The sequence below is a fragment of the Lacerta agilis genome, chromosome 1 (assembly GCF_009819535.1).
Source record: "Lacerta agilis isolate rLacAgi1 chromosome 1, rLacAgi1.pri, whole genome shotgun sequence".
NCBI classification, from domain to species: Eukaryota; Metazoa; Chordata; class Lepidosauria; order Squamata; family Lacertidae; genus Lacerta; species Lacerta agilis.
The window spans coordinates 39997558-40021733 of record NC_046312.1 but is presented as its reverse complement, the minus strand read 5'-3'; the positions used below and the strand labels follow the sequence as shown (position 1 = coordinate 40021733).

Sequence of the window (24176 nt, the reverse complement as noted above, 5' to 3'; positions counted from 1 at the left end):
CCACACCTTGGTCTTTTTTTAAGATTGGGCCAAAATGATTTTTTTTTTTTTGACATCCACGCCATTAATAAAAGTTTGCTCTCTTGTGTAAAGTGCTCAGCTGCTTGAAAAAAAATTATTTCATTGCACCAGATGTCCCAATTAGCAACACTGTGATGGAAATAAGATCTCAGATATTTTGAAAAATTACTTTCAGATTACACTCTGTGGGTATTTCATCCAACGTTATTCCTTTCTTCTGAATTCTTTCTCCATATCCTCAGAACACACACTTCCACACCTGTAAATATCTTAGGAAGTTTTCTGAATTCGACACTGGCTGGAATAACATATAACAGATTCCTTGGGTTTATCTTGCCTGGGCCAGATCAGTTCCGCAGAGATCCCTCCATGGGCCGGATCGCACATGCCGCCATGATTTTTGGCATCTGCGTGTGCACGCCTGCAATTTTCAGCGTGTGCACAGATGCGATTTTCGGCGCCACAGAAGCGAGTCCCCGTGCCATGCCGCACTGGTTTAGCACAGTGCACAAGCTGGCAGCTCAGTTCAGGGGTGGCTCGTGGGCCAGTCAAATGACCTCCGTGGGTCGCTTTCGGCCCATGGGCCTTAAGTTGCTGACCCCTGTTGTAGAGTGAACCCATTTGTTGTTGTTGTTGTTGTTTAGTCGTTCAGTCGTGTCCGACTCTTCGTGACCCCATGGATCAGAACACGCCAGGCACTCCTGTCTTCCACTGCCTCCTGCAGTTTGGCCAAACTCATGTTAGTAGCTTCGAGAACACTGTCCAACCATCTCATCCTCTGCCGTCCCCTTCTCCTTGTGCCCTCCATCTTTCCCAACATCAGGGTCTTTTCTAGGGAGTCTTCTCTTCTCATGAGGTGGCCAAAGTACTGGAGCCTCAACTTCAGGATCTGTCCTTCTAGTGAGCACTCAGGGCTGATTTCTTTGAGAATGGATAGGTTTGATCTTGCAGTCCATGGGACTCTCAAGAGTCTCCTCCGAGTGAACCCATACTGTATATATATTCTCCAGAAAGGTAATTATTGGGAGTTCAGAGTTATATCCATCATTAGAGCAGACCTGACTCCTGAAGTTACCCAAGCAGTCAGTTGGGGGAGTTGGTGATGCTGCAAGGGAACCAACTGGTATGTTTTCAGATCCCTGCCAATGTCACAGAAGGTACGGGAGTGCTGCTCTCAGCCTGCACGGCTGAGATGTGAGCTTTTTCGGTCATGAGGCACAGCTGCTTGGGCTTGCTTAATGTCTTGGGTCAACCCTGGTCAGCTTAAACCAGGCTTCCATTCTCTGCCGCTTTGGAAGGAAATAAAAGGCCATTGTTAACAAATGAGGCATTATGAATGAGAATAAGCAGACTTCATGCTGATAACTGAAGGAAACCAGAAAGAGAAACAGTCCTGGAGTTGCCAGGGGTCCTTTGTTTTAAGGGGGCTGCCCCTTTAATCTACATCACAGCGTTATGGGATATAAGGGAGGCAGCACATGTCATAAACGTGCAGCTGTGTAGAACAATGACAATGGCTTGAATCCAGAGTCGGTCTTCCACAAATGGAAGAGCTCCTTCCACCCGCAGGAGGCGGCACAATCCAGCAATTGCCCTGCTGCTTCCTGCACTGCTTCCCATTCTGTCCTGGATGGCCTTCTGACACTCGAGCAGATTTTGGTGGGCTGCAAAGGAAGGGGGAACTCTGATAAATCTTCTCCCCCCCTTCCTTCAGCAGCAGCATGCTGTGAGCACAATTCTACTCACTGGATCTCTCGATCCAACCCTGCGTCTGCACACGACTCTTGATTTTTTAAAACTGGGATCTGGCATCCAAAGGTGCCTAACTTTCAAAGCCTGGTCACGGCATTTGACAGGAGATGAGTGGCCGGGCGCTCTTGTCCAAAGGTAGCAGCATAGGGTTTCAGGTCCTCCCTCCCCACCACCACAACCCCAAACCAATTTTCTACATTTGCTGCTTGATAATGGGACCTGAAATAACCCCTAGGTTTTTTTCCCCTGTTTTTGTTTTCAAGTGTGTTCTTGCTTAAGGTTTAATTGGCTCCAGTCAGTAGGAAAGGGCTCCAAGACTGATTATTTATGGCTTACTGTCAAAAGGAGCTATAAAAAGGGGCAGTATTATCTTGGAGATGCTGGGAAGCAAAGCATTGGGGGGGGGGGTTGGGGAGAGAGTGCGCATAGGAGTGTGTTTTCTTGTACTGGATAAAATCAGTTTTGCTGTCTCAGCAGTGTGGTTTAAATTGAAGATTAACCCTTTGACCTTCACGGTGTCAAATCACTTACAGATGGATCACCAGCTACACTTCTCTCTCTCCCTACCCTCTCTCCCCCCTTCTCTTTCTCCTATGTTTTGGGGGTGGGGAGGGGGGCACCCTCCTTTAAAAAAAAAAAGGAGGGGAAAGGAGTTGTTTGTTCTTGCAGCTGGGGCTTTGAGTGGCTCAGAAGCCAATCTGATTAAAAACAGCACTTGGCTAAACTCTGCAGAATCCTGCAGAAAGGAGGAGGAGAAGAAAAAACCTTAATCCTTTTGTGCACAATACATAAAGGGTCTGCTCTTTTCTTTTTTTACAATGTTGGAGCTACAGTGATTCCTGGTGGATCTACCTCTCTCTCTCTTATTCTCTCCCTCTCCCTCTCCCTCTCCCTCTCCCTCTCTTCTTCTCTCCCTCTCCCTCTCCCTCTCCCTCTCTTCTTCTCCCTCTTTCACATTTTCCTTCAGACATGCAGTACCGCTGGGATTGAAGGGCCTCCCCTTGAAAGCATAACTGGAGTTTTCACTGAAAACTTGGGCGATGAGTTTAATATGAGTAATCGTTGTTTAGACCCTTTCCCCTTTTTACAGCACCAGCAGAACCGAAACCAGGTCTGGTGGCAGATCCTCCTTTTCCTCCATAACGTGGCGTTGAACATGGAGGCCAACAGACACCACGCGGGTCGGAGGTGAGAGCTACCCTGCTTCTTCCGGGTCCCATCCAGTCTTCTGGGAGCACTGAACAAATCCAGGGCAGACATGTGTGCATGCCACTAGACAGATGTGAGGCTCCTGTGAAACTGAGGACACTTGTACAAAGGACTTGCATTCACTCTCCGTGGCTTCCTGTCCTCTGAGGTGGGAAGCTTTGGTCCAACACTGTTGAAGAACAATCCTCCAATCAAATGTGTGTGGCTTTCACTCAAGAAGCAAGCGAGCAAGGAAGGGGCTGGTATAGGAAAGCTTTGGTTTTAGCCAATGATGGGAGCATGCAGCATTCTGCAACATTGCTTGCCGGTTAGAATTTAGGGACGATGGGTCACAATGAATTGGGGTATTTTACAAATGAGGCACACTTGTTTCGGGAAACCTTTTTTTTAAAAAAAAAAATCTGTTCAGGAACAACTATGAAATGGCATACGTGTACAGCTGGGGAATATTGAATCCTTACATTTTATTGCTGGAAGACACTGGTTTAAAAAAAGGAGCAAAGCTTGACTGGAAATATACCTTCTCTGGAATTCACGAAGCCATGAAGCTGGGTCCCCCTCCCATCTTTTATTTTTTTTTGGGGGGGGGAATAAGCAATACCTTCTCATTTAAAGTACTAACTGCACTACTTTGAGAACACAAAAGTGTATTGTGTTTAACCCAGCAGATAAAATGGTGCCGTATGATATATTTATGAAAATTTTAAGCATCATTGCCTTAATCTTATTCAAATATATATCCAGTGTTAGAGGTGGAGCTGCAAGCTACTGCCTCTAAGATACCTATCTTTATTTTTGTGAGTTGGGGAAAATAGGAGTAAAAATGATGGGAGAAGTTCACCGTCACAATCTTCCAATCGTTCCATCAGCACAAGCAATTTCAGCTTGCCCAATAGAATGATATTCCTTCTTCTCGCCACACAAACTGTTCTGGAGTTCTCCTGGCATCCCCCCAGAGCCAGTTTGAGAGGGTTCTGGGGGTGCAATGGGACTCCCCCCTCCCTCCACTAGCTCCCACTAGCGCACCTACTTAGTTGAATCCTACACATGTTAACAAATATATTATTGATGGACTACAGATATCAGAAACATCACAGTGGACATGGGGGGGGGGTGGAATATTACCAGGACTTAGATAGAGAGACCTTGATATACAGCTATGAAACTAGTTTGGTACTCCAGGGCAAGTTTGGGACTTGTGACATTTTCAATCTTAGGCAAGTAAAAAGTCAGAGGGTCTCTTTTCCAAAAAACAAACAAACCTTGCCACAATACTGCAGAAACAAAATATCAGATATTTGGCAGTATTCCTGCACCAAATCGCCAAAGACGTTCTGCATTCTGCAACATTTAGAGGTCTCTTTGCTAACATCTAAGAGTATTCCTCATTTAGTGATCCAACCCAGATTAATAGCAATTATATCCTTGCTAACTGTACTTACTTTTAATATATCGACTCTAAGAAAATAAAAACTGAATTAATTCACTGTGTCAGTATGATTTTTAAAGGCTGCTTTTAAAAGCAGTTCACTTGTGAAAGAAAATTTATTTCACAAGGGTTTTTGATTTGATATCATCCCAAATTTCTAATTTTTCAACTTTTCCATTTGGGGAGAAAGCAGGGCATGGGGAAAGGGAATTTCCTCCCTCCCTCCCTCCCTCCCTCCCGCCTCTTGCAGGCCTTAATTCTACTTCATATTCACCTCTGCCTTTGCTGCCTCATGCTCTCGTGAAGCTGACCTTTGCAACATTTGCACGAATCAGTGCAGCTATTTCTTGTTAGATTATTTCTCAACGTTTTTCACGATGACCTGGTAGCTTACTGCTCAAAGGACTGTTTTCATCCTGTTGGAAAGTGGTCTCCCTGGACCCAATCCAGACCCTGGAGAGTTTCTAATAGTTCATCACAATGTGAAAATGGATCATTTAGGAGGTGTGGTTGTGACGATGAGACTTTATTGGCAGACTCCTTTGGGAGGTCAAGTTTGGGCTTTCGGCCATATAAATATATGCATACTCAGGGAGTTATGCTTCTCAGAGTAACTCCCTGGCAAAATCAGTTGCTGAATGAGATTGCACAACCTATAATGGCCTATGGAGTTAGTGATGGTGTCGGTGGATTATATCTTCTTCTTTAAGGACTCGTCTAGTTTCATTTTTGGCAACCGCTTTCACAGCTTTTCCTGATCAATAAAACTAATTCCTTTCCCATGTGTTACAGAGCTAATGCCTAAAGTCCATTTGATATATCCCCATTTGCCAGCAGTATTGGAGGTTGCCATGAGTGAACATTGGCTAGCAAAAAATAAATGTCATGAGAGTTCATGTTGGCTTTGAATCTGAATAATACACAGTATTTGAGCAATATGGAACAACGGATTATGTAGAACAAAGGATGGGCGTCTTTAGTTAATATTGATACATATTTATTATCATAGAGTAATAAATAATATCCGATTGCATCCAACAAATTGTCCTGATAGCATGAGGGCTTCTACTTGCTCAACAGCTCCTCTTCTCCTCGTGCTCCCTCCCCCAAATTTGTTCTGGGGTTCCTCCCAACTACCTGGAACTCCCAACTATGGGAGGTGGAGAGGGAGAGGAAGTCCTATTCAAAGGATGACTTCATTGGGTAGAACCCTTCATGTGTTAATTACTATTATTATTGTCAGTATTGGCTGTTGGTTAATACTGAACAATTATAATAATCAGTACATACATATTTAAAAGTATGACTGAGAAACAAGACCTGCAGCTTGGGCTGCAAAGTAGGATGAAAGCAGGCAGTGGCTCCATCCTATCTTGAATATATAAGGACGCAAACGTCTTTCCTGAGTGACGATCTGGGGAGCCTACAAGGAATTTCAGCTTCTCATTTCCTGGAGAACAGTAAAAGCTGCTACTTAAGATATGGTAATAGAAAATGAGGAGTTCCACATTTGTTGCCTCCACTGTCCTTGGGCTCTTTTAAAATATTAAACTTAACTGCACAGGCTAGAAAGACTTCGCTTGTGATGGGTATTCCCCATGAGTTCTGCAACTCCATCATGTTTCATTTGTATACTTTAGCTGATCTGCTTTTTCTGGTGGATAGTGTACATATTTTAATCCTCTTGTGATGCCATATTAACTGTCAGGGAACTGCCCTCAGCAGGGCGGGAGGTGTCATTGATGTACCGACAGCCCCGACACCTCCTCAGTAGCGACACCTCGTCAAGCGGGAAGAGCGGTACCTCCTCCAGCGGCAGGGGCTCGAGGATGTTACTGAGAGCCCCATCATGCCTCGTGAGTTTCGCTCTGAGGGGAGCGCTCCACTTCCGTCGCCCCAGTTGCGCAGAGGGGTCAAAAGGAGACAGGGGAGGAGGTGCCTCAGTATGCCTAAATTCCTATGTTGGGGTCACAGCCGGAAACTGGCACTCCCGGATTCTGCAAGTGACTGAGACGGTCATGTTTTCTTGTTCTGCACTGTAAATAGTCTGCACCAATAAACTGTTTAAAAGACAGTTGGGATGCATGCTTGGTCACTCGTGAGCAACCGCCAGCAGATCTGACATTAACATTTTGTTATTGTGACATGCTAGGGTTGCCCTCTTCGGGATTCAGCTGTCTTCTCCAAGTGTCTAGAGGTTTAATCCTTGGGAGGAGTGAGTGCTCAAGTGTGTAAATGTATAACCATTCATTGCACACACTGCCCCTGCCTTTGTACAACACTGGAGGAGGATTTCCCCAGTGGTCTTCAGTGCAAGGAGTACTTGTCCCTATTGCCACCTGTGAAATGTAGGAGGGCATACGTCTATACTCGGTTGTGCATTTGAGGACCTCTCTGTTTTCTCTCAAGTAAATATTTCAGGCTGGAAGGCTGCATTTCCAACCTCCATTGCCCTGGGCTGGGAAGAAGGGGCGGACTGGGCGTGTGGCCTCCACTTGCAGAGTGTCGCCAGCATCACTCTCTAGGGCAGAGCTTCTCTTCTGCAGGTGATATGCCTGCTGGTGGCAGCCCCCAGAAAACCCCCAATCAGGAGAGGGAACAGGGCTGAGATGGCCTAGGATCCACTGGATCCCAAGCCAGCCCTGCCCCACTGTCATAACATGTGACAGGACAGAACCGGTGCAGTTATTTGCTATGAATGTGGTGGTAGCTTTGGGGTGTTAAGACAGGTAAATCAGTTAGACATTTGTGAATGTCGAAGTTTTGGAGTGACAGCTATCACCATTGGACTGTTTGGGAAATAGTGAAATTTGTATCTTTTGAAGTATCTTTATGCATGTTTCCATAAAGCCAATGATTTATTTCATACCATGTGCCCACTTTTTCAAGCACAAGTTTTAAGGAGAATCTGACATTATTTTTTTTATTATAATTATTTTAAAGTTGCATTCTGCACACCCTTCATCAGCATATATGTCCTTGACTAAAAGTGCTTCCAGGCAGGGGTTTATTGTGGATTTGGGACTGTCATGCATCCAACTTTGTTTGTAGGCAGCATCCACACAATGTTATTGGCAACAAAACACCAGCTCATATTCCCTCACTGCCCCCTGCCCCCAGCTGCCAAAATATAATCCGGATTTACCCTTTTTTGGGGGGGGGAATCCAGTAAGGAGAAAGAACCCTATTGTTGACTACCCATTTGTGGTATCTCAAGGGCCTACTTGCAAATTAAGTCCCCATCTGGAAGCATCCTCAGAAAAGAGGATTTAAATAATAACAATTCTGGGCATCTTTTCCTTCTCTATCTCTTTCTCATTTTCTGTTCTTTCTTTGTCAGTCCTTTTTTCAACTTTCCTTGGATGTTTTAAAGCCAGCAATAGTGCTTTTGCTGCAATTCTTGGAAACTGAGACAGAAATCATAACAAACTGCACTGCCTTAAGGTAGTTTCCAGCTGCCAAGAATTAGGGCAAGGTGGGGAGAGAGGAGGGAAAATGGGTCTTCAGATAAAAAGAGCAGCCCTTGGGAAGACCGGCTTTTCACAAAGCGCTGATGGTCTCGGTGCTAGCAGTGCTCTGCTGCACAACTTCTGTGGCTACAGATGCAGCGCTACCGTTTTTATGTTGGTTTCTGAGGTTTCTCTATGTTCCATGGCCTTTTTATTTTTCCCATTGTACCAGGCCTGCCTGTCTTCCTCTGCCAACCTAAGCAGCCTGTTGGCAGCAAGTTCTTGTCTGTGGTCCTGAAGGATGGAACTCTCTCGTTTTGCATGCTGGCCCTGAAGCAAGGCTTTCCTGCTCTTCCAGCCTCTCCGCCGCTCGCAAGCTTTGTCCATATCAGCCGCTAGAATAAGCGAGCAGGAGGGGTAATCCAGTGCCTGCATAGGAGGCCGTGCCTGTAGCTTTGCTTTTTCCTCAGATTGGCTACTGGTCTTGTTTTGCTCCATGTGGAGTATGAATAAGGGCCGTTTTGGCATGGCGATAAAGCCTGAGTTAGATAAAGCACCAAGATGCTGTTCAAAAGGAGCTGCGAGCCGGTATTGATTCACATTAATAAGTACTTTGCACAAATAAGCACATACATAGCCCCCCGATTCACAGCAATAGCTGGCTCTGAGCCCACTTTGACAATGCTGCCCTGTGGAAGTGGGCCGGGGAGGGCATTAATCGCACATTCTGAACCTGGCACAACAGGTCGAATGTGCTTCGTGGAATTTGACATACACAATGGTTGGGAGAATCTTGAGCATAAAGTTGGAAGTATCTATGCCACTGAACAAAGACATATGGCGGGGCTTAATAGAAATTGCCCACTAGCCATAAGCACAGTCAGTCAGTCAGTCAGTCAGTTTTATTACGGCAAAAGCCAGCAGTACAGAAAATCATAAATCCAAACAGAGAAAAATCGGCAACAGAGTAAGTGTATACTAAATAGAGAAAATGCTATAATCACCACAGATGAAATCAGTAAATATATTTGCTACTCCACATTGTAGTCACAGATTGCCAAATTGCATTCTGGAACATGGGAAGGTGCCTTCTGCTGACACAGCCCATTGGTCCTTTCAGCTTAGCTTTGTCTACACTGAGTGGTTCTCTGGGGTTTCCCAGCCCTACCTAGAAATACGAGGGATTGTTCCTGTGACCACGTGCCTCCCTATGCCCTTTAAAAAAATATATATCCAAATGCATCCGTAAAGACTTTGCTCACCTGAACGTGCCTGCGTGTGCTGCCAGCTACTCTTCCACCACGCACCTGTATCGCACACCCACAATCCGCCTTGTCACAGCTAGCAGGGATTGGGGTGGAAGGAAGATATCACTGCAGGGCCAGCCCATTTGGGGAAATGGGGCAGCCAGCTTGACCAGCAGATGCTGGTGAGCAAGGAACAGCTGTGCAGGCCTGGAGTTATAAAAAAATATGCATTGGGATTTTCGTGGGCTGCTGCCTTATCACCGGGTGCATCAGGTGATTTAAAGGCATTGGGTAGGTTTCTGGGTGGTGACCTAGCAATCCAAACACACTACTTTTTCTGGCATGGATTTTAATACCCTTTGCCACAGCTGTCAAGTATCCCATTTTCCCTGGGAATCTCCCTTATTTCAAGCAGTTTCCCGCTGCTATCCCTTATTTTTTATACCCCTTTAATTTCCCTTTTTTCAAAGGAAGCAGCTCCTTTCCCTCCCCTTGCTGGCCAGGGACGGGGAAGACCTCGCCTCCTTGCAGCCTCAAAGCAAGCGGGAGCCATTTCCCGCACTTACAGGCGTCGTAGCCCACGGGCAGCGTTTCCAAAATACAGTAAGCCTACTGTGCGCATTCACACCAGTGCCGCCCACTTTTGCTTCTGGCTCTGCCCACCACTGCCATGTGACTGTCCCTGGGATAGGTGAGGCTGCTGATCCCTTATTTTCAAATCCGAAACTTGACAGCTATGCCCTTTGCAGAGCAAGCATGCTAATGATGACATGTGGGGAGAGCCATCCTGGGTGTTGTTGGGTTTTATTATCTCCTAACCCGCACAGTTTTGGGTTCTGAAAGCAGGCATTGTTGCTCATTCTCCTATTACATCATGTTTTTAAATGATTGAGTTCCTCATATTAGCAGTGGGCAGAGCTTACCTGACCTCCCGTTAAGAATGTCGCTGCAGTTTACCGGAACGGAGCAGGGGGCAACAAGGTCAGCACTCTGCAAACGCCAATCTGACACTCCCACCAGTGCACTGGCAATGTGCCCACTCCACCACTGGGCATGGGAGGTCAGCTACGAGCCTCCACCCTGCTGACAGTGGCTGCTTCCACTGTGGATAATAAACTCAGTAGTGGAGCTAGAAATATGCAAAGCAAGCCTGAGGATTGTTCTGGTGGAAGATACCCATTGCTGGCAGATTCCGCCAGCTATTTATTCAAATGGGATGGAGGGCTTTCCTTTATTGGCAAGCTTGTTGCATCTGAATTGTTTTGTATTGGTTTCAGATGAAAGTGTGTTCTCAAAGTAGCTGCTAAAGTCCAAAGTGAGCTGGAGGTGCAGTCCCATTGCACACCTGAGTGAGTAAATCCTACTGAGCTTTGTAGGACTTACTTAGTAAGTTGGTAGGGGGTTGTGCCCCATGTCATGTCAGTATCTCTGCGGCTCCTTCAGAGCACTTCAGCAAATCCTCAGAAATTTACCTTTGAAAACCTAGATCTGTTCTCAAGGTGCAACGTTTGCAAGCCGCTCTCTTTTTGAGACATCCTTCTCAGTTGAGGGCTCATGTGCCTTAGTTACAGTTCATCTATTTCATAGCATGAAAAAAAAGGTTGATATGGATGCCAGCTTCACAGCTTGTTGGTGTGCCACTAAAAGCTGCTTGATTTGCAGGATTTAGCTGCTGACAGCCCATGTTATAAAAAGGTATATTTGCTGGTTTCTGCACATCTAGCTGCTCTGAAACGTTAAATTCTGAATGCTTCCCCCCCCCAATCATTTGGCAACCCCGGTTGTCGTTCCAGTGATTATAATCCCAAACTGCTTAATATGGCAATTTAAAAATAATAAAAGCTTGCTTTTGATTGTTTAGCTAGCAGGGGGGAAATGCATCAAAAAGAATTTCTTAGTGAGCTGTCCAAGAACTCTTTCAGTGTATAAAGCACAGACTGGGAACCTGTGGCCCTCTGGCTATTGCTAGACGTTAGTGTCCATGAGACAGCAGGTCCAATGGGCAGGGATTGTGGGAGTTGTAATCCTGCAATATCTAGTAGGTCACAGTTTCCCCACCCCTGACCCAAAGAGTGCTTGTGATCATTCTGTTTCATTTGTACATGGGCTCAGAACTGGTACAATGTTCTAATTCTTAGCTGTAAGTATCAGGAGAAAGCAGGCCAAGGGTGTCTCCAGATGAGTGTTTATTGTGGAATTGGTGCTCCTTGTGCCTGCAGGTTTTATGCAGCAGCCACACTCTGTTGCCAGCATCTAAATGCCAGCCTGTCTCCCCTGCCCTCTCTCTGGAGAAAAATCCAATAAATGAAAACCCCTGTTGCCAACAAGCCATTTGCAATACCTCGAACAACCCATTTGCAAATTAAGCCCCTTTTGCGAAATATCCCAAACACAAAATGTTCTGGAATAGAATTGTTTATGTGTATAAATAAAATGTGGTCTCCAAAGTTCCTCTATCCCTCTGCTTGAGATATGGTTGCTACTGTTTCAAGTGCCTTGCTTCCATGGACCTCTGTCAGCAGCTTGACTGGCTGGGCTTAGAAGGTGGTTTGATGTTCATTTCCATGTTGTAAAAAGCTGTACCCTGTTATTTCATTCCAACCAAGCTGCTGTTGAAAGGCGCAGCTACAGAGGCTAGTTCAAATATTGGCAAACCTCCCCTCCATGCTGCCTGCCTCCCCTCTGCCTGCACAGACACAAACACACACTTGTATAAGAAACACGTTTCCTTTGAAATTAATTTTGGAATGTGGCATCTTCCAGAGAAAAATCTGAGTGAAGGTTGGTTGTGCTTAACTGAAGCTCTGCTGAAAGCAAGTGAACACCAGTAACTCAGGCCTAACTTTTCCCATTGATTTCGATGGGTCTTAAGTGCAACTAACCGTCTCTGGGTGGGGCCTGTGTCTCAGGAGGGGGCATTGGAGATTATGAAAGCCATTTCCTGTGTTTATGAGGAGGGCTTTTGTCTATTTGAAGTAAATCAGGGTGTGGGATGGGGGAGGCAACTTAAGGGTGCTAAGGGGATTGAATTGTTTAGATGGTTTAAAATGGTGTTATGAAAATTATTGCATGTACAATGCTTTTTCTAAAAAACAAAAACAAAAACCTAATGATTTCTTCTGTATGGTTTTTTCTTCTGAAGAGCTTCAAGGAGTCAGATATAGGCATACACAACCCGGAAGGCAACTGTTACACAACATTTTTAAGATCACTTTTCAAAGTGCAAGGTGCTTTTTACTCTTACTCTTTCACAAGAGCCACTTAAAGCCAACCTGTCCAGAATGTCTTGGCCAAAGGAGAAATAGGCAGGTCTAGTTTGTCATACAGGGGTGAAGAACAAAGAAAGAATGAAGGACTATCCCCTGTGAAGGAGGACACATGGCCACCGTGCCTCCCCTTTCCAACTCCCTGGCACCATATTCATCACATTGATGTAATATCCATTAAAGAAGGCTATACTATCTCTCTCCCCTCTTCAGACAGATAGTCTGGTCAAGCGATGTGAAGAAGACCAAATACAAGTCAAATGTTTTGAAAAACTGGGTTCCTAACCGAAGCATAAGCCTTGTTTCGGGGTTTTAGAAAATCCTGTTACTATAATGGTGTAAATTACAGGTGACGTTTAAATTTGGTTATTGTGCCTTTTTCTTTTGCAGTCGTCTCCCTTTCCAATTGCAGATTTTTTTTTAAAAAAAGGGATTTAGATACGCTCCACGATTCTTTCGGAAGTGGTATAGAAAAGGGTGTGTTGCTCCCTCACTGGACTCTTGTACTTTTTATAGAAATAAGTTAACTTGACAATAGCCAATTGCACTGGGAAAGCAGGTAACCTTTCTAAAATTGGAATTAGTTTTAGCATATAATTCACTCATGCTGTCTACCCTTCGATCCTCCCAGCTTGCAGGATGGCTCTCCAGCCAGATCCTTGGCGAACTTGGTCCTGAAGCACACGAACCTCCTTTTCCATGGTCAGAGACCCAGCGAGAATGTAGCATTTTGTCTATCCTGGTTGTGTGCCTTCAGGACTCTTCTGCAACTTTAGAGGAGATCCTTCTCTCCCCCCCCCCTTTTAGTTTTTGGTACCTTTGCAATATATTTAGCTCTGGCTTTTCTCTGTTTTGGTGCTTTTAAATATATTTGAAATTCGTCTTGGATTTTTTTTTTCCATAACTGGTACAATTTTTAATAAAAGGCTTAAATCAAATCCTCTCGTTCTGTGTGTTAATAATAGCTGCTCTTGAGTTCTTATAGTTTTCACCTCTGTAAAAGATGGGAGATGCAAGCAGCACCTTTCCTACGGATTGGAGGGGACATGGGGGGGGATGCATATGGGAGGAAGTGAACCTTAGGGTACATAGTTCCCCCTGCAAGTCTTTGAAGGGTGTTGAAGGTCATCAGTGGCACTTTCAACTGGGCATTCAGTGCTACAGGTTTCTGAATCTTCTAGAAATACAGCTCAATATAGAGCGTCCTGCAGTAATTGACTTGAGAGATTAGCCAAAAGGAACTCTGAGATCAAATATTTGTATTAAGACATGGGCGGGGCACCTTTTTGGGCTCCATGGGCCAGATCCTTATCTGTATTAGCCCCATGGACCAAATCTGTGACAGGTGGATGGCCTGTCAATCATATGAGATCATTATGCCAGTCAAAATCCCTTGCATGGGGTTCCCAAGTACCTGACATCCACCTTGAGCCCCTTGCCGAGGAAAGGGAATGTTAGCGACTGGCCTACACTTGTTGGACATCTTCTAAGTCCAGTTTAGGTTACCACCAGGACCAAGAAGATGCCAGTGTGTTTGACGAGCAGAATCAAAGAAGCTCTTAGAGGTAAGTCGTGTCCAAATTTGGGGAGGGGGGAGGAACATGAACTCTGGCCAATAAAAAAAGCTGACAATAAGGGATGCTAAAAGAGAATTTGAGGAGCACATTGTTAAAAACATAAAGACTGCCACCAACAAAATCTTTTAAATACATTAGTAGCAGGAGACCATTTTGGGAGGCGTTGGGCCCTTGGATAACAAGGGAGTCAAAGGTGTGCTGAAGGAGGACAAGGGGAAGAGAAGCTGGCTGAGTTCTTTGTAGCTCTCTTTATAATAATAGTAATAATTAATAAATAGGGTGGGTCCTTGTACCTGAAATTTTGCAATAAGTTCAAGGCCTAATAGACGAAATAAATATGAACAAATTGTTGGGACTGGGTGGCATCCACTCAAGAGTTGTCAAGGAACTCAAATGTGAAAATGTTAATAAGCTAACAAAAATAGGTAACTTGTCCCTAAGATCTAGAAAAGATAGCCAACGTAACACCAATTAAGTGATCTGGGTTGGTAGGTTGGTCTTCTGGAAATTACAAGCCTGTTAATGTAACGACTGTTTGGGAAGACTGGTGGAGTGTATTGTTAAACAAAATAACCAAGCCTATAAAAGAACAAGGCTTGCTGAAGCAGCAGCAGCAGCAGCAGCAGCAGCAGCATGGCTTCTGCAAGGGTAAGTTCTGTCTCACTAACTTACTAGAAGTAACACACACAAGTAGAGGCAATCCAGTTGACATAGTGTTCTTGGACTTTTAAAAGGTTTTTAACAAGGTATGCCTCCAAAGATTCCTGAGCAAGCTTGCAGTCAAGGGGTAAGAGGAGAAGTCCTTTTGTGGATTAGGAACTGGTTAAGTGGCAGGAAGGGACGCAGGTGGCACTGTGGGTTAAACCACTGAGCCTAGGGCTTGCTGATCAGAAGGTCGGCGGTTCGAATCCCCGCAACGGGGTGAGCTCCTGTTGCTCGGTCCCTGTGAGATGAGGACCGCAACCCCAGAGTCGGACACGACTGGACCTAATGGTCAGGGGTCCCTTTACCTTTACCTAAGTGGCAGGAAGCAGAGAGAAGGAATGAATGGATAGCTCTCCCAATGGAGGAGTTTTTAGAAGGTGGCGTCCCCACTCCCAAGGATTGCTTTTGGGGACCTGTGCTTTTAAACTTGTTCATAGACTATCTAGAGTTAGTGAGGTGGCCAAGTTTATTTCACATATATTTTCATGGGGTCTGAACTGCCAGTGAGTGACCAGATCAGGACAGTAGCAACTGAAAAAGACAAATTCCATGCTAGGGATAATTAGGAAAGAAATTGAAAATAAAACTGCAGATATCATAATGCCATTATATAAATCTATGGCGTGACTGCATTTGGAATACACTCTATAGTTCTGGTGACCTGAACTCAGAAAAGGTATTGTAAAGCTGGAAAAGGTTCAGAAAAGGGCAACCCAAATGATCAAGGGAATGCAGAATATCCCCATGAAGTAAAGTTATAGCATCTAGGGGGGGGGGTTACTTTAGAGAAAAGTTGAGTAAGAGGCAGCATGAGGCAAGTGTCTAAAATTATGCGTACGGCATGGAGAAAGTGGAAAGAGAAGAGTTTTACCCTCTCCTGCACTAGATCTTGTGGACTTCCAATGAAGCTGAATGTTGGAAGATTCGGGAGAGACAACACTGCATAAACTTTGGAGTTTGCTCCCACAAGAGGCTGTGATGCCTTTAAAAGAGGATTGGACAGATTCACGGAGGACAAGACAATCAGAAGCCAGTTTGCGGGCTTCTCATGGACCGCTGGTTGGCCACTGTGAGAACAGGATGATGGACCAAATGGACCTGATCCAGCAGGGCTGTTCTTATGTTAGGTTTCTTCAGGAGCAGTCTAATCACTGTCCCTGTTAAAGAGGCTAGGACTACTCCCTCACGGAAACATCTACTACTTCCTGGACCCAACCAGCCCATAACTATATCCAGTTATTTGTTCAACAACAGAAGTACTGCTTCTGGCTTTGATGAAAATGGCAAATGCAAGTAGGTTTCAGCAGCATCCTGTACTTCAAATACACAAACAGTCTCTCCTGGTTCAACTATACAACTAGAATAAATAAAAGTGTCATTACTTTTAAAGTAGTTGATGGGTTATTTCATTTGACCTTTCAGAAACTACAGTGGTACCTCGGAAGTCGAATGGAATCCGTTCCAGAAGTCCATTTGACTTCCAAAATGTTCAGGAACCAAGGCGCGGCTTCCGATTGGCTGCAGGAAGCTCCTGCAGCCAATTGGAAGCCACTTCGGACATTTGCGTTCCAAAGAACGTTCGCAAACCAGAACACTCAATTCCAGGTTTGTGGTGTTTGGGAGTCAAAACGTTCGACTCGCAAGGTGTTCAGGATCCAAGGTACGACTGTACTGAAGTCCTGATGCTAGAAGGAAAGTCATCTCATGTGACTTTTGTAAGTGTCATTATCAGTGCACCAGGGACAAATCCACATGAAATCCGGATCCCGTGGCAACATGAATTGACCCCATAACAGCTTGATTTCTTATGCACAAATTGCAGCCAACACTCTAAACGAGAGCAGGGCACGATCCAGGTAAACGGAAGCACCATTTGAAGTGCCATCTGTTTCCATGAGAGGGTTAGGCATGTGCTTAAATTTCTCACATTCAAATCAGTGTGATTGAATGGGGCTTAATTTTAGCTGGCTTCTGACTCATTAAAAACAAATAAATTATGGAAGAAGGGGAAATCTCTCCTTGGATTTTCTGAGAAGGGCTCCTTCAGCTCAGAACCCCCTGCCTTGTCTCAGCTCCTAATGAAAGCTCTGACTGTAATCCTGCTTGCAGGAGGAGAAAGAGGTGGAATTGATTCAGACAGCAAGAAATTCAATCTGAGTTGTTTTCAAACTCTCCTGTAAATTAAAAAAAAAAAATCTTAGCATGAGTTATAGTTGATGAAGCGTTTTTTTGTTTTTAAAGAGCTGAGTGTGCAGGTGTTGGTATAGAAAAATACAATGAAAATTGATGACAAGTCCTTCCCCTGGAGACAGAACGGGACTCTGGCACATTGAGCAAGCATTGTAATAATAAACAATTCTGCCATGAAAGGGCCAAGCCCATCTTTACTCAATTGTAAGAATAAAGATGCTATCGCAGGTTGTGCTCATATGAATACTGAAAAGTGGTTTGAAAAGAGAAGTATTACTCCGTAGAACCTGAGATGATCAGATAAGCAAAACCTGGACTCTCCTAATGCGCTCCAATGCTATCGCTGGGCAAAATGTCAATGATGCAGTCTTTTATTTTGATAGGATCTCTTTAAATCAACAGAGGATAAATTCAAGCAGAGGTTGCTCCAGTCCCCTCTCCACATACTAACGAAATGTAAACCTGAACGCATGTCAAAATTCAGTGCAGTCAGACTATCGGTTGCTGTTCTCCCTTCTGCTATAATTTAGGTTGGAAAAACAGCCACTTGCCTCCTGGGATGGCAGAACCGTTGCTGCTTTATAGGGCTGCTTCAACCTTGTGCTTTTATTTTATCTAGGACATGAAGCTAGTAGGATTTTGTGTTATGTAAAAATAGTACACATCACCCTGTGTAAAAAGAACAAAAATGTTTACCCTAAGTTTTAGTAATACAGTGGTACCTTGGTTCTCGAACAGCTTAGTTGTCAAACAAATCGGCTCCTGGACACCGCAAACCCAGAAGTAAGTGTTCCAGTTTGCAAATGTTTTTTTGGAAGCCGAACGTCCTACATGGCTTCCGCTTGAGTGCAGGAAGCTCCTGCAGCCAATCGGAAGCTGCAATTTGGTTTTTGAATGGTTTCGGGAGTCGAATGGACTCCCGGAATGGATTAAGTTTGAGAAGCAAGGTATATGTGTATATTCAGTATATATATACTGTATATGTGATGCACACTAGTTTCCAGATTAGACTGTATCTGACATAAATTCAAGCCACACTAAGAACCCACTAAATGCCTTGGGAGGAACGCAACAGCATGCTTTTCCAGCACGTGTGACAAAACTGTCTCCTCTCTCCTTCCCCCATGCACTCTTCTGGGGATTCCCTGCCTCCCTGAGCTGAGTGGTGGTCCCGTAGGAAGAAGGAGGAAGTCCCATTGCTCCTGCTAGTGCACCTACTTAGTTGAATCCGTCTGTTGGTGTTTGTTACAAAAGAGCAACTTGATGCAGTTCAATGCATGTACTATAAGTATGTATAGGAAAGGTGAGGAAACTGTGGTCCTTCAAATGCTGTTGGACTCTCAACTCCCGTCATCTCTGACCACTGGCTATGCTGGCTGGGACTGGTGAGCATTGGGAGCCCAACATAGGATTGTTCTTGAAGTACCAAATGATGGAGGGAATGAATCACACTGGAGGCAATCCTACTGTTACTGTTTGGGCACCCACAAGGTTCAAATGATTTGCAGGTGATCGTTGTAGCCATGGCTATTCAGAAACCAATATGTCCTTTGAAAGCTGCCAGGCATTCTTCCCTGAATTTTTTTTCTCCACTTGGAATGAAAGCAGCGAGGAAAACATGCAACATGATTTTTCAGCTTTCCCTCCAGTGACCTCTCTCCTTGACAAATTACTGCCTACAAAATGGGTGGGAGAATGGGCCTTCTGTGTTTTAATTTAAATATCTTCTTCATTAAAATATAGCCAAGGCTAATATAGGTTTCTCTTGTGAAGGCACTGTAAAACTCTGATTTTATCTTCAATTTTTCAGTCTTATCACCCCCTTGTCTACCAACAGAGATCTGTCTGTATTTTCTGCCTCGCCCAATTTTGCCTCGGGATTCTTGAGGTATACAAAAGCTTCTGTGTCCGCTGCCCCTCGCTGTCACATGCTTTCACTCTAACCTTAAGAGAATCCAAAAGAATCCCATCCTTCTGTTGCTGGAGAGACCTCATTTGCAGCTGACACTCAAACCCTGTGTGTGTGTGTGTGTGTGTGAGAGAGAGAGAGAGAGAGAGAGAGAGAGAGAGAGAGAGAGAACGCACAACAAACCCACATTGAGCAGATATAATTGGCTTTCAGTAAATAGGTCAAGTAGAAACTGAAGACCGCACCCACCAAGAAACACAAAAAAGAGGGGGGTTTCCTTTCCTCTCTTTTCTTGAGTGTTTCAGTACACAGGCAACCAATTTTACTTCTGCACAGCTTAATGGCTTTTAAAGGTTGGGGTGGGGGGAATTGTGTGAGAAACAAGAAGGAACCATTGACTCAAGAGTCACACACTCTAATTGTATCTATTTTTATTTCTTTTGCATCTGCCCCTGTTAAATGGCTCTTCCTATTTTTGCATTTTACGATTTTTTGATAGTGAAAGGGCCCCTCCAGGCTGGTTGGGGGTGTTCGCAGGTGTATTCTGCAACATGTCATTGAGGTAATAATAGTGTGTTAGTTAAAACTCTACCTCTATCCCTAGCCATACTGCCGCCACCACCCAAACACATAAGCAGCAAACTTCTCACTGGACAGAATTCATACCTATGCTATTTGTAATAATATGACATTTAGTGATATGAATTATGAAAGCATGAAATAAGTAATTTCTTGGCAGCAAATGATCTCACAAATGAACAGGAGCAGAGATCTGGAATAAAACCAAACAATGCTTCATCTTGTGCCCCAGAACAAGCAAGCAGGATCAAATCTGTCCATATGTTCCAACAGAAATACAGTGGAACCTTGGTTTTCGAGCATCTCGGAAGCTGAATGTTTGGGTTTTCAAACGCTGAAAACCCAGAATTGTTTCCATTTTCAAACACGCCTTGGAAGTTGAATAGTTTCCGAGGTGCATTTCTTTTTCGTTTTTTAATGTATTTTTATTAAAGATTTCTTGGTTTCCAAAGGTATGTGCAATGTCTCTTTTCAAGTTACATTTTCTACAGATCAGTTTCATTTGTTGAGACATTATTGTTACATTAGGAAGAAAAGGGGGGAAGAGATGGAGGGGGGGAATGGTGAGTGGGGTTGGGGTTGGGGTTGGGTGGCAATGTTTCTATTTTACTTAATGTATGTGTGGGGTTTTGTGTCAGCATTGCTTGTGCAGGTTCTCTTTGTTATTTGCTTGTGTTCCTTTGGTGGTGAAAGAGGTTGGGGTTGGCCTAGGGTGTGGTTGTTTGTTTGTGATCGGCTGTGGTGAACTTTGTTTTCATGTGTGAGTGGGGTGGGTGGGTGTTTTGGATCAGGTTAGTCGTATTGATTCGTCTGCTGTTGATGGATTCTTGTCGTTGTTTTGTTGGGCTGTGTATGTGATAAAGGGGAGCCATACCTGGGTGAAGGCATCTTCTTCTATTTGTCCCCGTGTCAGTTTCAGTTTATTGGTTAATTTTTCTAGTAAGGCCAAAGTGCATTTCTCAATTTTTTTCAATTGAATTATCCAACTGCCCATTGCTCCTCGGTTGTCGAATGTTTCGGAAGTCGAATGGTCTTCCGGAACAGATTACGTTCGACAGCCGAGGTTCCACTGTACACTTTAGGTCTCCTATGTTTTACTGTGCTTACTCAGGAGAAGCTGGCTTGAGATACATACAGGGCTTTTTTCAGCCACAACTCACCAGAACTCAGTTCTGGCATCTGTCAGGTGGGCACCACTGCCATTTTAAGAGAATGAGGGAGGCATTCATGGTGAGTTCTGGCACCTCTTTTTCTAGAAAAATATCACTGGATACTAGTTCTCTGAGTTCAGAGAATGAGGCCTTCTGAAACGTGAATGGCTGGATGGAATTCTCCGATATGCTGGGGACTAGTGGGGTCACTGAGGAAACTGGACTGCAAGGTACAGGTCCATGTGAGCATGCATGCACAGAGTGGCAGCAACCATCAGCTCAGTTGTCAACTTTTCTCCCAGCACATCTAGCTGTGGCTTTTGCTGCAGTGTGCTCTGTGTGCATTAGCAGGCAATCATACTCACCTCTGGGTGGTAAGAAAGCTTCCCCAGCTTATTTTGGTACACTGCGCACAGGCAGGCTTAAGGTTTTTCTTTGCCTGGTGAGCTGACAAAGGAGAAGTGTCTAACTGAATTAGCCCCATGAGCATTATTGATATTAATATTATCAATACATTTTGCCAAGTGAGAGGATATATGCAGTGAGTTTCATGCAAAAGAATCCAAAATTGATAGCAGAACATGCAAAGCGGGGAAGAACCTGAATGGGAGGAGGCCATGTAACATGTATTAAGCAGGCTCTCGCCCAAACATCTGTACGTGAATCCCGTGTTTTGGTAGTGCCTGTGACGCTGCATGTGTAATACATGAAGTGTCCTTTGCAAATCATAACACAAGTTCTGAGATGTGGGCTTGATTTCAAGGGCCTTGTTTCCTGTGCTGGCAGCCGTTTAATTCCCTGGCACCGTGCAGCCCTTCTTCACCTTGCCAGGTACTGATTAAGCAGCTATATTGCAGGTTCAGCATTTTCCTGTACACTTACCAGAGATCATGGAGGGGCACATGCATTTATGTAGCTTGGTTATTAATTTAAACTGTGTATTTTATGCATCAATTTCCCCTTCCTTTGCAGAAATCTAGTTTCTCTTTGCTGTTTCACAATCCCAGAAACAACGCTGGATGAACTACCCGCTTTGTCCTCCCAGAATTACTCTTGGAGGACTTTGACACGTTGGATCCCACAAGCTCTTTCCCTGTGCCCTTTTGACATAAAAATGTTAAAAGAGCCTACTGAATCAGACCAGTGGCCCATCTTCTCCAACACTTTGTTCTCACAGTGGTCAACCAAATGCCTATAGGAAGCCTGTGAGCAGCACCTGAGTGCAACGGCACACTCTCCTCTCTTGCAGTTTCCAGCAACTGGTATTCAGAAGCACACTGTCTCAAACAGTGGAAGTTGGACATAGACATCTGGGCTAGTAGCCATTGACAGCCTTGTCCTCCTTGAATTTTTCTAATCTTTCAAAGGCATCCAGGTTGGTAGCCATTACTGCCTCTTGTAGTAGGGTTGCCATATATTTCAAAAAGTGAAAATCTGGACACAAAAGTTGTTGATAACGTTGGGGTTTGGGGTTGTTTTTTTTTTGGCAATATATATATATTTATATATATATAAATATATACAGTTTTTGAGCTTTTTAAAAAGGAAATTTTTAAAAATTGAGCTTTTTAAAAGGAAATTTGCCAAAATCTGCACTTCCGACATGGGTTCCCATATGTCTGGATTTTCCTGGACATTACGGTGATTGCCACCTGGTCGCTGTTTCCGATAGCCGAATCCTGGCTGTGTCCGGGAAATTCCAGACGTATGGCAAACCTATCCTGTAGCAGCAAATTCCATGGTTTATTCCCTGTGTGGAGAAGTACTTTCTTTTATCTCTCCAGAATCTTCCAACATTCAGATTCATTGGATGTCTCCAAGTTTTAATGTTAAGAGAGTAGGAGAAAATCAGTCTGCTGACATTCTGCTTGGTGCCCATTGACGTCGTGCTGTGCTTGCCTGGTACATTACAGCCCGCTTTGAAACCCCTCCCCTTTAAAAAAGACTAAAGGAATATGTAATCTCTGAAGACTATTAGTCTCTTTTTCTTCTGAGAAATGTCAAATTTTCTGAGGTTTGGCAGGGGCGAGCGGACAGAAGGATCACAGGGAAAATACAAGACAGGAATGATTGGATAATGGTGTTGTACTGATGCCTTGCAAAAAATTGATTTGTAGACTATGTTTGGCAATTCCATTCTAAACACCTAGGTTTGTATCCAATAAAGTTTAACGCACAGTAAGCCATTGAAATTGATGGACCCAAGTGTGGCGATCACACAGGGTCCCCGGACCTTTCACAGTCTATTGATCCCTGTGCCACCACAGCGCTATGCTGCCACCAACCAGGATCCCCCCTGGTAAATCACTGTCACAGTCAGGGTTTGAGTTGAACAAAGAAACAAGTGTTTATTTTAAATGTCAACAAGATTAAGGTATTAGTTACACTGGTACATGTTCATCCCTATCTCAGCCCTGTCTGAACCCTATTCTCACTTTTCTACTTCTCCACAACCCCTCACAATCACCAACCACCACCAACCAACTGCCCCAACCAACTGCTTCAACCAACTCTCCACCAACTGCCTAACTCCCCCCTTCCATGCTGGATTTCAAAACCCCTAAGCTCCTCCTCCGGCTTTTCATTGGTCAGCCTATGGTCAGCCAATTAACCCTTTTCCCACTCCTGCACAGTCATATATTCCCCAATAATGGGCAAACGCCACACCAAGTTAGTAACTTTTAGTAACTCATGAACGGACATGACTAATATGAGCTACAACCCCTAGTGTGGAAAAGTGCTCTATTCAGCTACATACCTTATACATCCAATTCCCAGGTGTTTCCAGATAGGAGCTTATTTTAAATGGATTGTTCAGATATTGCAGATAGGGTGTTGGCAACATTTTGTTGTTGTTGTTATTTGGCAACACTTTTTTTAACTTAACAGTTTTTGCCCAGAAGGGGTAAATTCAGATTATATAAATTAAATATATATATATCATCTGGCATTTTGATAACAATGATGCACAGGCACTGCAAAAATCTTGTATACATGAGAAGAACTAGTCTGACAATAAACACCCATCTGGAATCACCCTCTGTCGTGTTGTGGGGTTTTTTGTTTTGTTTTTTACAAAAATTAAGAATGTTTACAATACAGAACTATCAATGGCAAGCAGTTCAGTCGCAAAATAACCTCATTATACTTTTTTACTCTTCAAAGACAACAGAAGACCCATTTCCAGCCCCTTACTGCAGACACCGATACCTGCAAATTATAACGCTGATCGCAGAAGAGTTCTCCATCAATTGTTGCTACAGGAAGCCTTGGAAGATAGCAGTAGCAGAGACACTTATCCACCAGATACTTATGATCAAATGGCTAGTGAAATCAGAGTTGTATTTTCTTGTGAAAAATAACTTTATTCCTTATACTATGAAAAAATAATGTGAGCCCACCCACCTAAAAAGTGCATTTCAGTTTGGAAAAATTAATAGTGGAGAAGCTTTCCTTGACTCAGAAGTTTACATTATTTCAGCACAGGGTATATATAATCCTGAATATGCATTTGGAGTGAGAACAAGAAAAAAGAAGGTTGCAGTTACAATAGAAGAGAGATTTTGCTACAACCACAGCCAAATGGTACCACAGTAAATGTGGATATTCATCAGGCATGGAGACCTTTGTGCTTATAGCCCCTTTATTTCTGCTGCAGTCTTTTTGCCTAGTGTACAAGCAGATGCCCTTAC

At 44.0% G+C, this 24176-nt stretch overlaps 1 protein-coding gene across 5 annotated transcripts in view; it reads left to right on the top strand.

Moving 5' to 3' along the window:
- BMF (Bcl2 modifying factor) overlaps nucleotides 1-24176 on the top strand; it is an 86526-nt gene that overhangs the window by 36157 nt on the left and 26193 nt on the right. The window contains exon 4 of one of the 5 annotated variants that reach the window (XM_033145080.1): nucleotides 2864-3244. The exons of the other annotated variants lie outside the window; for them this stretch is intronic. Coding sequence (XP_033000971.1) covers nucleotides 2864-2965 — 102 coding nt within the window. The 3' untranslated portion in view covers nucleotides 2966-3244. Of the gene's footprint in view, nucleotides 1-2863; nucleotides 3245-24176 lie in introns of those variants that run through there. 5 annotated transcript variants of the gene reach the window in all.